The sequence below is a fragment of the Dasypus novemcinctus genome, chromosome 10 (genome assembly GCF_030445035.2).
Source record: "Dasypus novemcinctus isolate mDasNov1 chromosome 10, mDasNov1.1.hap2, whole genome shotgun sequence".
Lineage (NCBI taxonomy): Eukaryota > Metazoa > Chordata > Mammalia > Cingulata > Dasypodidae > Dasypus > Dasypus novemcinctus.
In genome coordinates, this window is record NC_080682.1 from 29672248 (window position 1) to 29688978 (window position 16731).

At 34.1% G+C, this 16731-nt stretch overlaps 1 protein-coding gene across 1 annotated transcript; it reads left to right on the plus strand.

The window, feature by feature from the left end:
- Positions 1-9597: 9597 nt before the first annotated feature.
- Positions 9598-10533, plus strand: LOC101413257 (olfactory receptor 5J3-like). Its single transcript, XM_004466641.1, has one exon. It carries the CDS (start codon positions 9598-9600, stop codon positions 10531-10533), a length of 936 nt encoding a protein of 311 aa, XP_004466698.1.
- The last annotated feature ends 6198 nt before the right edge of the window (positions 10534-16731 follow it).

The window sequence follows — 16731 nt, forward strand, 5'->3', positions numbered from 1 at the left end:
GGAAGATTGAGAAAATTATATAGAGAAAGTCCTGGGGACCCCTCAGAGTAAAATTAAAAAAAAAAAAAATCTGTGCCCTAATTCTTTGAGTTCCCTTTTGGGTTTCTTCTGATGTATTTTTACTTTAAAATCCCCACCAAGGTACTAGAGAGACAGTCAAGCTCCTAGTTTGTTATATTTGACCCAATACAAAATAAAGCCCAACCTGTCTAAAACCACCCTGTCCAATCAATAGGAATTAACTTACCTTCCTTTTTATGGCTACAAAACTCATGTGCCAATCCTAGAAGATTGAACATGTGCTTATGATTACCAAGTAAAATGATGGAATCTACAACCTCTACTCTGACTTGCCTTTTGAAATTAGTCTTCATAGAAGTTTACAAAAAGGCATCCATCAGGGGATAAATTTTATACAATTTAAGCCTTAATTCTAATTATGACCTTCTCATCTAAAATGGTGAGTTGCATGCTTTATAGCACACTTGTCAGTGATCCCTACTATTTCAATTAAATAGGGTGACTAATATAATCCCTGACACTGTAGGAGAGTACTTTGTATATTTAAGATAGTAAACATAACAGAGAAAGGTATGATAATACTTGAAATCTTTCCCATTTATATTCATTAAACAGAGAGTGCTGCTCTCTAGCAATGCCTTGCCATCTCAGTCAAATTCTACAGTTGCATGAAGAAGACAAAGGAAGTAGCCCACTTGTTCAATGCTCATCAGATAAGATAATAGAGTGCACTTTGCATAAGGGCATATAATTAGGGATCACATTTTTTCCCATCTGCATTTTTTAAAAGCTGAGGAGAATTGACCAATTTTTACAAAACCCTCATTACTTCAGGGTTAATCTCCCACTTCCTGAATATGTTTTTGTGAAAGCAACCTGATTTCCATAAGCCTTAACAGTCCCTAAACAGATTCTGTATTCGATATAATCCTCACTCATTAAAGCAAACCACATTTTGAAGCAGTAATTTAGAAGATTGGTCTCCAGTTAAAAACCATTTAGATAATTTGATTTGATGAATTAGATACACTGACCATAGAAACCATACACTGTCATTTTCAGGATATTATTACCATTCAACTTGGACTTGATTATTTCTATAAAGAGTTTTGTTTACATAGCAAATTGTCATGAGTAATGATTCTTCCCTCAGAGGTCTCCTCTTAGGTAATTCACTCAAAGCCATTATTAATAGTTGTGAAACAATCCCAAGTGATCTGACCTAGATATAGAATCCATTGGGAATCTAGCATTCCAGACCATTGGACTTTGTATGGCTAATCCCCATGATCATTTGGTAATCAACTATACTAGAATTTTAAAGGTCTTTTCCATGCCTTAGGGGGTCTCTATTTCTTTAAACTTCTTCTAGAAGGGTGTTTATGCATATCTCAGCAGGATCTCACTGACTGCCAAAGTAGATATGATTCCAAAGATTGGGGTTCCTAAGGGCTCTGGAAACATCTTGACACTATAGTCAGGGCAGGTACCTCAGGAGTTTGGTACCTTGCCAGTGGTCCTTACTGTGGAATTTATGCTCCCCAGTGTGACAGAGTTGGACTCAGTTTTGGTTTCCCTACACATGGCTCTTCTGTTCTATTTGAAATTATAATTAGTACTGAAGTTGATAGGTATACATCCAAGAGACTTAAGTCTTTGGGCTGTCCATGTGCCAGCTGGGCCTGAATCTCAGTGGAGATCACCTACTCTCCAGTTCATTGGGCTCACCCTGGAGAACTAACGAGGAGGAGATGATGAATAAACAACATACCAAGGAACTGAGAGTGTCTCCATCTACAAGCAAGAGAGTCCCATCCATTGGCCATATAGGATCGAAACAACCCTCAGTTAAAGGTGGAGTGGGCATCACCATCCCAGAATCCTCAGGACTGGCGAATGAGCTATGGACTAAAGTAACTTACTAATATTCTACTATACTTATTGTGATTCTAGCAATGGAAGAAATATCACTGATGTGAAAGCAGTGGCCACTGGAGGTTCTATGGGTACAGAGAGTGAAAAAAAGTGTAATATGGGGGCATTTCTGGGACTTGGGAATTGTCCCGAATGACATCACAATGTCAGATATAGTCCATTATATATCTTGCCATAACCTACAGAATTGAGTGGGAGTGAGTGTAAATTATAATATAAACTATAATCCATGCTTAGTGACAATACTCCAATATGTGTTTATGATTGCAATGAATGTACCACACTAATGAAACGTAGTGTGAATATGGGAAAATGTGGGAGGTGTGGAAAGCAGGACAGATGGGGATCATCTATGTATTCTGTGTACCATTTATGTAGTCTAAGTATCATTTAAAATTAAAAAAAAATAATAGTAGAAACAAAAAGAAAAGAAAAGTAAGGCATTGTAGATGACCAGCCAAACAATTTGTTTATGAAATCACCTCATCAAACAATTATGAATGATTTAATAGCATTAAGACTAGTTTTTGTCTTAAATGATATTCCAGGAACAGATGCTGGACATTATATATCCTGCCATAACCCACTGAAAGTGTTGGGGGAGAATGTAAACTACAATGTAAACTATTATCCATGTGTTTAGCAGTGCTCCAACATGTATTCACCAAATGCAATGAATGTGTCATAATGATGAAAGAGGTTGTTGATGTGAGAGGAGTGGGGTGTGGGGGGCCTTATGGGAATGTCATATTTTTTAATGTAACATATTTTGTGATCTATGTATCTTCAAAAAAACAATAAAAAAATTTAAAAAAGACTATTTTTTGGGGAGTTTGTAGAGGAATTTCAGAGAGAAAAGCAAATGTAAGGTCCACATTTCCCCATTTGATGACTGCATAGCAACCTGGCCTCACTAGACAACATTATTTGGGATAAGGATCTTAATCCTTGGACTATGAGGCTTTTATATTGTATGATTAGAGAAGCAAAAGGCCCTCCCTGGTGGATAACAGGATTAGAAACAACAGGAGTATGATATGGTAGAACTGTGTCTTTAGCATTGTTTTGCACCTTAACACGTATCAGTTGGAAAGTACCAGATCATCATGATCAGAAGGAAGAACCTGTGTTCCAAACCTTATATTTGCAAATATATGACATTGGGCAGTGGCCTGCTCAGGATTCCAATCAATAATGTTGAAATTTTATGACGTCAGAACCTGTGGTCTGACTCATTGCTTGAGCAATTAACCAGAGATTATTGCCTTAATATTCATCTGCAGCTGGTTTCCATATACTTTTGCAAGAAGGCAGAGTATAAGAATCCATCTTGGTTAAGTTAATCCTTATTTCTTCATAATTTCTCAGAAAAAAATATCTTTCTTGCTTTTCTATATTAACATATATTATTTCAACATAATTTTCACAGTAATTATGTAGATCCTCATTTGGCCCACACTGGGGAGCACGTATCCATGTACTAGATATGGCTGAATATTGTGATTGCATTGCAGATTTTCCCTGATTTTCTTCTGGAATTCAAATCAATTATTTACATATATTCATAATATTTAATTATTCACATGTACACAAATACCTTAATCAATCCCTTTATATTTTCTAATTGTTAAAAGTATTATTTCTACCTAAAATTTATAAAAATATTGAGCAGAATAATATTAAAAAATATTTACCTGTTCATCTAATAGTTATTATACAGCTCAATATGCCTGTTAAATACTACTAGAGTAAAGCATAGCAAGAAATTGACTAAAAGAATCTGGTAGAAGGCTTGTACATTTAAATAGAATATGACCAGTATCTATAAGAAAATGTTCAAGAAAGTGTGTGATAGTCCATGGGAGTGAGTTAGGTAGTAGAAATACCAGGCAAAGGTTCAGAAGTTGGAAATGCAAGGCATATTCAAAGAATGGAATACTGGTAATTCCATTTAAAGTTTTCAATTTTCAATCATTAATGAATCCTGAGTCATTCTTTTTATTTTTATTTTTAAATAAGCTTTAGATGACATAAATGTTAGTAGTAATGCTTCAGTATGTGTTCATCAATTGTAACAAAGGTACCACACTGATTAAAGTTGTTGTTAGTGTGAGGAAATGTGGGAGGGGAGGAGTGGGGTATATGGTAATCCCCTATAAATTTTTTGTAACAAATCATTCTTTACATGATAAAATGTGCACAGCAAAGGTAAAATTACAAAAGCTTCTCCATTTTAAAATTAGGAGTAAGGGATGGAAATCTAACATCTAATCTACCAAATTCATATGTCATATGTGTTTTATGAGTGTAGCAATTCTTTTTTTAAACTACTTAATTCTAATCTACTTGGCATCAAAAATAATAATTTCAGAAACAATCATGCCATTTCAAGAAAGTTAAATATTCTGTCTCAGAAGACTGAAGTTCTATATCATCCAAGAGATTTTTGGCTGGCATATAGTATTTTTTCCTTGTCTTTGATAATGATCCCTTGTGGTTGTTATAACAGCAACTTCAAAAATTATAAAGGAGTCAGTTTACAGCATTTGACATTGGTTTGCATTTCATTTCATCATTTTTATTTCCACTTTGAATCTGCAGCCCTCCTCTCATGCAGTAGTTAATTGCATTCATCCATTGATTGCCTTGTTAAATTTTGTATTTCTTTGGTTCTCTTATTATACTGTTTTGTTCTCTTGTTGCATAGTAATATCTTCCATTTTGTAGCTAAAGACCCTCTAATATTGTTCTATTAGGACCTGCACAACTACATGCAATTTTTGTCATCTCTTTTCAAAGTTTAGTGCAATATTTGGATTAACATAATATTTTGTTATTTTATTTCTTTCCATATATTTTAACTTGAACTGTTTTTATATAAAATACCTAAGACATGCTAAAGGGTTAACACATGAACTAAGTAAAACCATCCCCTACTTATTCCCCAGTCATACAAATAATGGGTACTTTGTTGGAATGATTGAAGAGAACTACTTATCAAATTATGCCCCCTAAAAAGCTAACAAATCTTTGTGGAATAAATTCATAATCTCCACATGGTATTATGAATTTACTGCTTTAATGGAATGGAAGGTACTGATGAATTATAAGATGTGATATTTTTTTAAATCAATAGGGCATAAGGAATGCATCATAAAATTAGTTTAATGTATAAATATTATGTATATAGTCTCTCAGAAATTTAATGTGATTGTTAAATTTTCTAGAATATGATGTCAGACATTAATGTATATAAATTTCATAATTACCCAGTAACCTAAGTAGAGCTAATTTGATTGTTTCTATTTCTCAAGGAGGAAAAAAGGGTTAGCTGTTTCACATTAAAATATTTGATTATCTATCTGAGGAGCAAATTTGTGATTGGAGTACATTTTTTTGCCTCCTGCAATTTCATTTATTCTTGATATTGTGCCTTTGCCCCACAATGTTTACATTTTAGAGAACATAAAGTTTTTAAATTGTTTTATTTATAGAGAGAATTACATTTTATCAAAATGAAAAGCAGAGGCATCTAAAGATAAATGATTTCAAAGAACTTGTAGCTCTATGGTTAAGTCCACCCTCAAGAGACCAAAGAGGATGCTAATAACAACCTGTGGACATATGAGATTCACATGTGTGCAAGGAACATCAGTTTGAGTTCCTAGAAGAAAAGGAACCAAGTGTAAAAAATCTCTACTCCTAACTAGAAATCTTTCAAAAGTCATGAAAACTAGTTCTTCTTCACTAGAAGGATCTTAATGGATTTTGCTGGATTTTGCTGGCTGTGAGTATGTTTAAGAAATGGAATTGTAGGTTTATTTGTAAATTTCTAATATTTTCTTGTGTCTTCTAACACTAAAATAATCTGGTACCAGTTGTATGTTTTTAGTATTGGTTATAAACTGCCAGAAAACACAACTTCCTAATCTGTGGTAAATGTTTATCTCAAAGTTGTTCTTTTCATTTTGTGTGTAAAGGTAATATTTCTATAATGCCTACACATTTTCTTTTTTAATAGTTAGTTTAGATAGCAAGTTAAAGTTATTTGTACATTTAAGGGTAAAATGTAATACATGATCATTGCTATGTATTTTAGCTACATTAAAAGAAAAATCTTTCTTTCCATTCCAATAATAGTTTGGCAATTGTTTAGGTCTAATTCATTTTGTGACTTGAATAATAATATTTTAAGAAACATTTTCTACTTTCCTTGTGATTGTCACTCTGTCCTATCTGTAACAAAACCAGGGTATGTTTCTGGACTCATGATTTCCTTGTTCAGGATATTATTTGAAAGAAGTTGCTACTTTTTTCTACTACAGTGCTCCTGTGAACAAATAAAATATCTTTTACTTCAATGTATATTGTTTTTAATTACACAATTTTAGCTCTAGTTTTGGCTCTTTCAGTATGCCAGAGTTTTAGTTGTTGTTGATAATTTTTTCCCTTAATTTTATTTTTATTTGTTGTTGTTAATTTTTAAGAGCTTTTTCGTTATTTTCTTTTTTCCTATAAACAGTTTTTAATTGAGAAATTTTTAATGTATATTATTTTAAAGTGGAAGTGCATGTATATGTCTATGAATACTTATAACTATGAATTTAATATGGAACATATTTCAAATAACATTTAATCAGTTATACATATGTATTTGTATATAACTTTTTGTTATAGCATGAACCAGGAAATGAGATATCATATTTACATGTACTGTTTTATAAATATTATGTCAGCATAGTATTATTTTGTGGGCAAATCTCCACAAAACCCTATGCTGAGCTATTTCAGTTTTGGTTAGCAATTATGGTCCCACCTTATGGAGGGACCATAATTTGGATAATCATTAACTCTTCTGATTAACACTTGGCTGAGATCCCTATTTCACTATAATGAAAATGCTTTTAATGTTCTCATTTTTCTCACCAATTTCTAATTTCCAACCTTTTTATCTCTCATTGGTGATTGTATTTTGTCATGTTTTTGAAATCATAAGTCAAAACTTACTGTGAGGAAATTTCATTTTTTTGTAAACATCCTTGTATTGGTATATCTTGATGAGTTCAGCAGACAAGGATAATCACTAGAAGTGTTCTGGCTGTACTTCCACGAGTTTTTTAAATCAACTGGAAAAGTACTATCTTTTGGTCATAGGGCGAGAATCCACAGGAATTCACAAAATCTAAGAATTATGGTATCAACAATGTAAACATGTTTTCTAATTTCAGGAAAATAAATCATAGCTGGAGGGAATGAGGGATAAAATGCTTTACAAAGCCCTTGTCACTATGAATGAATAATATGCATTGAACATTATCATTTTTACTTATTCACAACCAATATTATTAAATATGGTTGTTATTGATATCAGAACTTGAACTTGTTAGCACTTTCTATTGTTTGTCCTATCTTTCATTTATTTAATGTAATTTAAAAATCTAATTCTTACATTTTTTACTTAAATTTTTTACTCAGGACTCCAACTAAAGCCTATATGTTACATTAGAAAAGCAGATATGTCACATAGCATCAGCATACAGAACTTATTATCTTTTCCCTGTGTACTTGATATCCTCCCTTCTGTTCTTCTTCAATATGAGCACTGTTTCTCTGTGCTCTGATGATGAGGCATATCCATCAGTATCATATATCCAAAAATTGAAATCTTGAGCCATTTAAAATGTCAGGAAATGTATATTTTTCCTCTATTTCTCTAAAATGAATTAGAAAGATTATACTAAATCCGTTGGCTTGTTTGTAGATAAGAAAAATATATAGCAAAAGTCATCTATCTTGCATCACACCCTCCTTGTCCTTTTATATTCCAGTGAGGTTTCCATTACACTAAGCAGCTTCTAAGAAGAAAACTGTAGCCATTAAGAAACAAAGAAATCACAAATGCCCCCCACACCTTTTTTTAAAGAAATGAGCTAATTTCTAGGTTATAAAAATTTCTGATTGCTTATTTTTCAATCTGACTTAATTAGCAGAAAGACAAAAAAACAAACAAACAAAAAACTATGCTACTTCCAAACAAATTATTTTCTCTTTGTCTTGGATACAATTGGACTTGGCTTCTCTGTGCTTCCCAAGGCCACTGACCTAAAAAATATGTAGGATCCAATTTATAACCTCAATTTGTAAGGCATGAGGCAATACTTAAAGAATGAAGATTTTGGTTTTGATTTAGCAATATCTTAAAGGCTGCAACCCATGCTTACCCAAAATCTAACTACAGTAGACATAACTTTCCACAATGGCTGGAGATGTCTCTATATTTTAACAATGCCTCACCAGAAAGCAAGCTCATTGAATGAATAAACAGGTACATAATCTCTTCCTTAATGAGACAGATGTAAAAAAAAGCAGGAAGAAGGTAGATAACATAAAAAATTTATATACACATAGAATAAAACCCAAGAGGGGATTAGAGAAAAATTATTCTCTTTATATAAAAATAGTTTTTGCATAAACCACTACAAGTAATGTAAGATAATATAGTTTGTGGCAATTTATAACCATAAACATTTTCTAATAGCACAGAAATAATAAAAAGTGTAAATAGAAGATATTCTCTTTCTCTGGATTTAGTGAAATAGACTGCTGCATCCTTAACATCCTCTAAGTAAAAGCAGAAAATCAGCAATCGACATTACCAAATAATTATGGAAAACAAAGCATTTTCATAAATTTTACTTTCATTAAATATCTTATTAATTTCAACATTTATATCCGTGCATTTATTAAATGAGTGCAAATTCACATAAATGAATTAAATTATAATAGTTAATCATATATGTTGATTCGATTATTACTATATCTTGTCAAAAAGCAAAGGAAAATAAGTAACAGGCTTGAAATCAATCTATATCGGGTATATATGATTTTGGTTCCTTGTATTTCTCTGCACTAGGTTTTTTATTTTATTATTTGAATGTCGATTAAAGAAACAAAAACACAAAGCAAAGATATAAAAAGATGGAAAAGGGAAGGACTATCAATATAAATTGTACTATTTTTTCAACTGGAGCTAATAATAAATAGTATGTGAAAAGATTGTTCTCTTTCTCCGCTCAACTCTTCTGAATGGATTAGTCATTGATCTTCCCAGTGGGGAATCTGGGCAAAAGGTGAGACTAAAGGGATTAGAGATCTGGAAGGGAAGGGAGGTTGCATAGTCTGAGAGTCAGCACCATGAGATAATTGAATATGAAAAACTAGAAAAAAGTTACCCACAGGATAATGGAAGATTTGTTTTTGCTAGATGTTACTTAGTTTATAACCATGAAAGCAGAGTGTGTCTATGTCACAGAATGAGTCAGAGGTTTGGAAGTAGGCATGACTGGGTTTCAATGTCAGTTCTAACAATTAATAGTTTTGTGATCTAACAGAGTTTCCTTTTTCCCATTTTCAAAATGTGTAAACCAAGAAACAGGGAATAAAATTATATTTAGTTCCAAAAATGTGAGTTCATGTCCATAGCCCACAACTGAAGTTCATTTATTTTCTTCATCTAACTGCAGGGTGAGCCTTAATGCTTTGTGATGCTGTGGATACTAGATCAAGGAAGAAATCCTAATCTTTTTAATCTGAATAATATCATCTTATTCTGCAACTAACAAGTTATATGAACCTGAATGCATGGCAGGTCGGAATCATACAGGTGTGAAGGAGTTTCTTCTGATAGGGTTAACTGAAAATCCTAATTTGCAGATCCCTCTCTTTTTGCTTTTTACTTTTATTTATTTCATCACACTGGTTGGTAACTGGGGGATGATCATCTTAATCTGGTTAAATACCCAACTTCATACTCCAATGTATTTCTTCCTTAGCAACCTCTCTTTTTGTGACATCTGCTATTCCACTGTCTTTGCTCCAAAGATGCTGTTAAATTTTCTGTCAGAGCATAAATCTAGCACATTTTCTGGATGTGTTCTCCAGAGTTTCTTTTTTGCAGTGTATGTAACTACAGAGGCAATTCTCCTATCTATGATGGCTTATGACCGCTATGTGGCAATTGCTAATCCCCTGTTATATACAGTCATTATGACCCAAAGGTTTTGTATTCAGATGGTTCTTGCATCTTACTTGGGTGGGCTTATTAATTCCCTGACACACGTAATTGGTTTGCTCAAACTAGACTTCTGTGGCCCCAACATTGTGAATCATTATTTCTGTGACATTCCACCTCTTCTGAGGCTCTCTTGCTCTGATGCTCACACCAACGAAATGTTACTTTTGATCTTCTCTGGATTCATTGCAATGTTCACTTTCATAGTCATCATGGTCTCTTATATCTGCATCATCATTGCTATTCAAAGAATCCGCTCAGCTGAGGGGAGGCTCAAAGCCTTCTCCACCTGTGCCTCCCACCTGACTGCTGTGACATTATTTTATGGGTCTGTGACCTTTAGTTACATCCAGCCAAGTTCCCAATATTCCCTGGAACAGGAGAAGGTCTCTGCTGTGTTTTATACATTGGTGATTCCCATGCTAAACCCACTGATTTATAGTCTGAGGAATAAAGATGTGAAAGACGCTGCAAAAAGGACTATATGGTGGAGAACACTCACTTGACTCAGTCGTGTGTATCATCTTCTTAATTTAACTTTCAGAGAAATAAGAGACTTCCTTTAAATTGTGTCTGTATCACATTTAGCACAAATAAAAATATAATAAAAAAGTTCTCATGAAATTTGGGAGGGAAGTGAAGAGTTTGATATAAAAATTTAAAACTAATGGAATTGTAATTCACTTTCATAGTTTTGATCAGCTGGTAGTTGTTTTATTCCTCAAAAGTTAAAAAAAAATTGTATTTTCTGACAAATTCTTAGACTATAAAAGAGCTCACTATGAATTTAAAAGAATTAGACATTTACTCAAATCAAAAGAATGCTACAACAATAATAGGGATAAAGCAAACGCATTAGTATCTCCAAGTTGAAATTTTTCTTTCCCTAATTTTCTTAGAATAATTATTTTTGCACTAAAAATGTTGTCTTTCAAGTCCAAATGTCTTGCATTTTATATTTAAACTTACACATCGAAATGGTATCCTAGAAAAATTGTTTGTAGAAAAACAAAACTCTTATTATTTAAAGTTTACTCCTTCTGCACACTTCTGCACACTTCTGTTTAGCACTTTTATTGTGCCGGTTTCTGTGTGATTCAAACTTATAAAGAGATCTAGTTTGGACCAAAAATGGTTACAGAAACAGGGAACAGAGGAATATGAGAAATGGGAAAGCCTATTTAAATACAAGCAAATATGTGAATTTGGCACTGGCATGATATTTTTAAGCAAAATCTGAAAAAAAATAAGACTGCTAAGTTTTTAGGACCATATGTGTGAATATACTTTAATACCAGGATAATTGTTTAAAGACTTCCTCACTGACTAATAAGTAAAGCCTAAAATGAAAAGTAAATATTACGCTTTAGGAAAAGCAGTGCTTCATCACAGCACGTTGCCAACAGATTGAAAGGTAAGAGCAAGCTGACAAGTTAGGGAAGCTTACTCTGAACATGTGTAAAAATAATTACTTCAAGGCAGGTACAAAATATTGTAGGCAAGTAATAGAGAGAAGGGAGCATATTTAAGAGATAGTTTATGAAAATCACCAACAGGACTTGGAAATCTATTATGTACTTATATATATAGGAGGGGAATGTGTTTAAGATTACTGGCAGGTTTTGAACTTGTCTGTCACTAGTAGGAAAAACTAGTTAAGAGGAAAAATAAGATATAATAGTCTGAGTGCCATTGGAATTTTTGAAGGAAGATCTTTCTGGACAGTGCGTATAATGAAGCACAAAGCCTGAGAGTTGGGAAATTTCCTGGAGTGTCCAAGAAATAGCTAAAAAGAAATGAGAGTTCGGAGAAATATATCAGGAGATTTTGCTAGAGATAAAAGAGGGCCTGATCACCTGGGATATATTAAAACTTATAGAGACTTTGGCTCTGAGTAAAGAGGAAGGCAAAGTGGGTCAGACAGAGCAGACGAGTGCCAGCATCCAATTTACACATTAAAAGGTCATTCTGGCTGTTGTGTTGATTATATACAGCATAGAATGACAAGCCAGAAAGGAGGCTAGGAGTGATTCAATTAAGAGATGATGGATTGTATGTTAGATGAGAGTTGTCACATAGAAAGTGGTGAAACATGCAAATAAAGGATACATTTTGATTGTAGACCCAACAGGATGGTGAGGAAATAAGAGTAATCAAAATTGACACTAGGGCGGCGGACATGGCCCAGTGATTAGGGCATCCATCTACCACATGGGAAGTCTGTGGTTCAAACCCGGGGCCTCCTTGACCCATGTGCAGCTGGCCCATGTGCAGTGCTGATGTGCACAAGGAGTGCCCTGCCACGCAAGGGTGTCCCCCACGTAGGGGAGCCCCACGCACAAGGAGTGCGCCCCATAAGGAGAGCTGCCCACCTCGAAAGAAAGTACAGCCTGCCCAGGAATGGGGCTGCACACACAGAGACAACACAACAAGATGGCGCAACCAAAAGAAACACAGATTCCTGTACCGCTGACAACAACAGAAGCAGACAAAGAAGACACAGCAAATAGACACAGAGAACAGACAACCGGGGTGAGGGGAAAGAGGAGAGAAAAAAAAAAATTACCCTAAAGTTTTTTAAAGACAAAAATAATAATAAAATCCAGGAAACTGAAAAAACTTGAATTCTTTTCAAGTACATTTACAATATTTAGAAAGATTACCATGTGATAAAATGAAAAAAACAAGTTAACATACATATAAAAGTATGGTACATTTAACTTTTAAACTGTGTGCACTCCACTTAAACTTTCCAAAGTGATTTTTTTATTTGTGAGGAGAAAATAAGTATACCTTCATCAAAGTTTCATAGATAGATAGGTAAATGTTATAGTTATATTAGATAGATAGATATATAGAGAGAGATAAACAAGCATAAATACAGATTCATCAAAAAGCCCAGAGATGTTTAGATTGTAATATTTTATATATACAAATATTAATTGGACTGTAGAGTAACTTAATGCGCAGTTTGTTTTCCACACAGGAAATTGATGAGTTTTGGGAAGTGTAGGGAGTGGAGAGAGTTGTAAAAAGCAATTCCAGAACCACAAATGCAGAGTGAAATCTCCTGCAGTCCTTTTGTGTTTACAAGATAAACTCAGGGTAGAAGAAAGTAGCAGGAACAAATGTCATGCAACTCTCCTCTTCAATACATTTTCAGATTTTGACCCTTCTGAAAGCCAGGACACTGAGGAGCAGATTTTTTCATTGAATGCTCAAGGACCACATTAGATGTTGAGGCTGATTTAGAAAGGCAGAGTAAAATATCTTCACTCTAGATTCTTGGTTGACAAATGCCACCAAATAGAGAGCCTTGCATGAAACATAAGACCAGAGGCCCCCTCTAGATATTTTCTAGATGTTGAAGATATATGATATGAAGCTTAATTCACATCTCCAGAGTTGAAGCTGAATTTCCTGAAATGTTTAAGGGCTAGAGAGAGAGAAAGAGAGAGAGAGAGAAAACATGAATAAGAATATCAAGTTCTCAGGCAAAATGCTGAGAAATTCACAAACCAGAAACAAGGCCAAGCCAGGAGAAAAATGAAGTCTAATTAACTCCTAATAGTCCAGTTCCAACTCAATTAATAATTAAATTATCATGACTATTCCCTCACCACCTCGCCATTATGGAAATTAATTTCATCTTTATTCTCTAAGATGGTCTTATAATAATGCAAAGATGAACTAGAGTGTATAATCAAAATTTAAAATACAAAAGGGACCACAGAATAACTACATATTGTAGTTATAAAAGACTTCAAAAACTACTATACTTAATATGTCAAATTAAAAAGTTTGAAATCTTTTAATAGAATTAAATAAATAAAATTGTAATTAAATTGCATACAGTAGCAAAAAAGGAAAAACAAAACAAAAAAATGCAACATCTAAAAATAAGAACACACTGGTAAGGTACTAGAGTTGGTAAGTGTACACCCAAGAGACTTAAATCTTTGAACTATCCATGTGCCAGCTGAGCCCTGAATCTCAACAGAGTTGCTTTACCTACTCTTCAGTTCAATGGACTCACTCAGGACAGCTAATGGCAAGGAGATGATGGACAAACACTATACCTGGGAACTGGGAGTGCCTACAACTGCAAGCAAGAGAGTACCACCCATCAGATGTATGGGATTGAAGTCCCCCTCAATTAATGGTGGAGTGGACATCACAATGCCAGAGTCCTCAGGATTGGGAAATAAACTGTAGACTAAGATAGATTTACGAGTATTCATAAAAATATATCTTATGGGGACACCATAGCTTTGGACTTTTAAATTATGCTGACTTTTATTATTGGCTGTGCCCTTGGAATTATGACAAGAGTTACAGACTCCTTGGTGCATGAGGCTTTTAAGTCAGAGTGATTCCCATTCATGTCCAGTGTGGATCTTGTCTCCTTGATTCCAGATTGTCACCTGGGTGGCAGAGGCAAAAACTCCCAAAGAGAGCAGTGCTTAATGTTGTCCTGAGGGAAGCCGTGGTTCCTGTTCCATATCCTTCTAAGTGAATCTGATGCCAAGTGAAAATTTTAAGAGTCTTGAGAATATTAATGTTTTGTAGAGAAAAATTACTTCTTGGCTGTTGCAAGAAGGAAGTCATGGAAATATAAACACTGCTTGGATATTTGTGATAATAAAATAATGGTTGTTAAAAAAAAACAGATCAATATAGAAGACAGGATTGATAAACTCAAACACATATCAGCATAAATTATCTAACTGAAGCACAAACAGAAAAAAATACCTAGAAAGATATAAGAGCATAAGAGATATTCAGGACCCAATGAAAAGGTATAAATTACAATGTAGTCCCAGAAAAGGACAGAATAAATATTGATATTTTAAGATAAAGTAGCTAAAATATTCCAAAACTAATATGAGGCTTCAGAAAACATATTCAAGCATGTCAGAAGATCCCAATGAAAAGAAAAAAAAATAGAAATTCATACATAGGCAAAAGGTCAAAGATTATGTCAAAAATTTCAAAGAAATTATTAAGAAGTATGAAAATGGAATGGCATCTTAAAAGTCTGAAAGGAATAAAATTGCTTACTCAAAATTCTATCCTGAAAGGAAAAAAAAATCCTTTAAAATTATGCAAGTTTAAGAAAAGACATTATGAACACAGAAACTAATTGAAGCTATAGCCTGCAGATCATGTAATAAAAAATACCAAATGGAAAAAAATTGAAGGAAATTCTTTCAGACAGAAAAAGAGCTTGAATGTAGAAAAATACCCATGAAGTCACAAGGGTTAATATGTGAAAAATAGTACAGAATATAGACTGATTAAAGCAACACTGAAAATTATTTCCTAAGAGTATTGTAACATATAGAGAAGTAAAATATGGATATAAAGAGCAATAAAAGGGGAGGCAGATGTTGTTTAAGAGATTGGGTTTCTGTCTACTATGTGGGAGGACATGGGTCTGATTCCTGGGGATTCCTGGTTAAAAAAAATAAAGCATGTCCACCCAGAGAGTCAGTGACAGCATAGCGAACCCAGTGCCCAAGCACTGAGCTGAGTCTCTTCAAGTTGAGTGCCTGCGTGAGTGCATGTGCAGTGAGCTGAGTGCCCATGTGGTGAGCTGAGTGCCTGTGTAAGTGTCCATGCAGTGAGTCGAGTGCCCATGTGGTGAGCCAAGTACCTATGTGATGAACAAGTGCCTGTGCAGCGAGCTGAGTGCCTGAGTGAAAGCCAGTGCCTGTGCAAATGAGTCATGCAGCAAGATGATGAGGCAACAAAAGAGAGATGAAGGGAAGAGTCAAGGCAAGGCATAACAGAAACCAGAAACTCAGGTGGCACAAGTGACAGAGAACCTGCCTTCACATCAGAGGTCCTCAGGATCTAATACAAGTGATTCCTAGAGGAGAAAAACAAGACGACAACACAAAAGGAGAAAAAGATGCAGAAGAACACACACATGGCTAATGGACACAGACAGCAAACAAACAAACAAACAAAAAACAAAAAAAATTCCACAGCAGGGGAAGGGGGAGGGTAAAAAGAGTAAAAAGGATAAAAGTGAATATGTGAATCAAACTTCGGTAATTTTCTATCTGTGTTAAACATGGTAAGTTATTGATTTTAAAGAGCCATTAATAAGTTAAAGATGTATATTGCATTCCAAGAAGAACCAATAAAAGAACCAATAAAAATATGTAGATAAAAACATAATAAAGGAAAGAAGTTTAATAATACACTGTTTATTAATTCAAGATTATGCTGAAAGAAAGAAAAATGTTTGGACAGGGAAACAAATTAAATATGGAAATGGAAATGTTATTTGTAAATAAGCCATGGCAACTACAAGCCCCCAATTTATTTTCAGATAGATCAACTTCAATATTTTCAACTTCAGTATTATTGACATTTTTGGGTGGGTGATTGTCTTGGCACTGACCTACGCATTATAGGATGCATAAAAATAGGTGCCAGAAGCACATCCTCTTTCTTCTTGTGACAGTAAAAATGCCTTCAGGCACCATAAAAAAATACCGTATCAGGCAAAATTGACCAATTTGAGAAATAATGGACTAAAGTAAGAAAACATACAACAACAACTACAAAAGGCAAGACCCAAATATATACTGTTTATGACACACAGGAATACAGATTGAAAATAAAAATGTGGCACTCAGCTAAGATGGAGTTGAAGAAGGACAACCACCACACCATTGAGCCTAGAGTGATTA

What these genes read in the sequence shown, in the direction of transcription:
- LOC101413257 (XM_004466641.1), top strand. Translation starts at nt 9,598, where the DNA reads ATGGCAGGTCGGAATCATACAGGTGTGAAGGAGTTTCTTCTGATAGGG.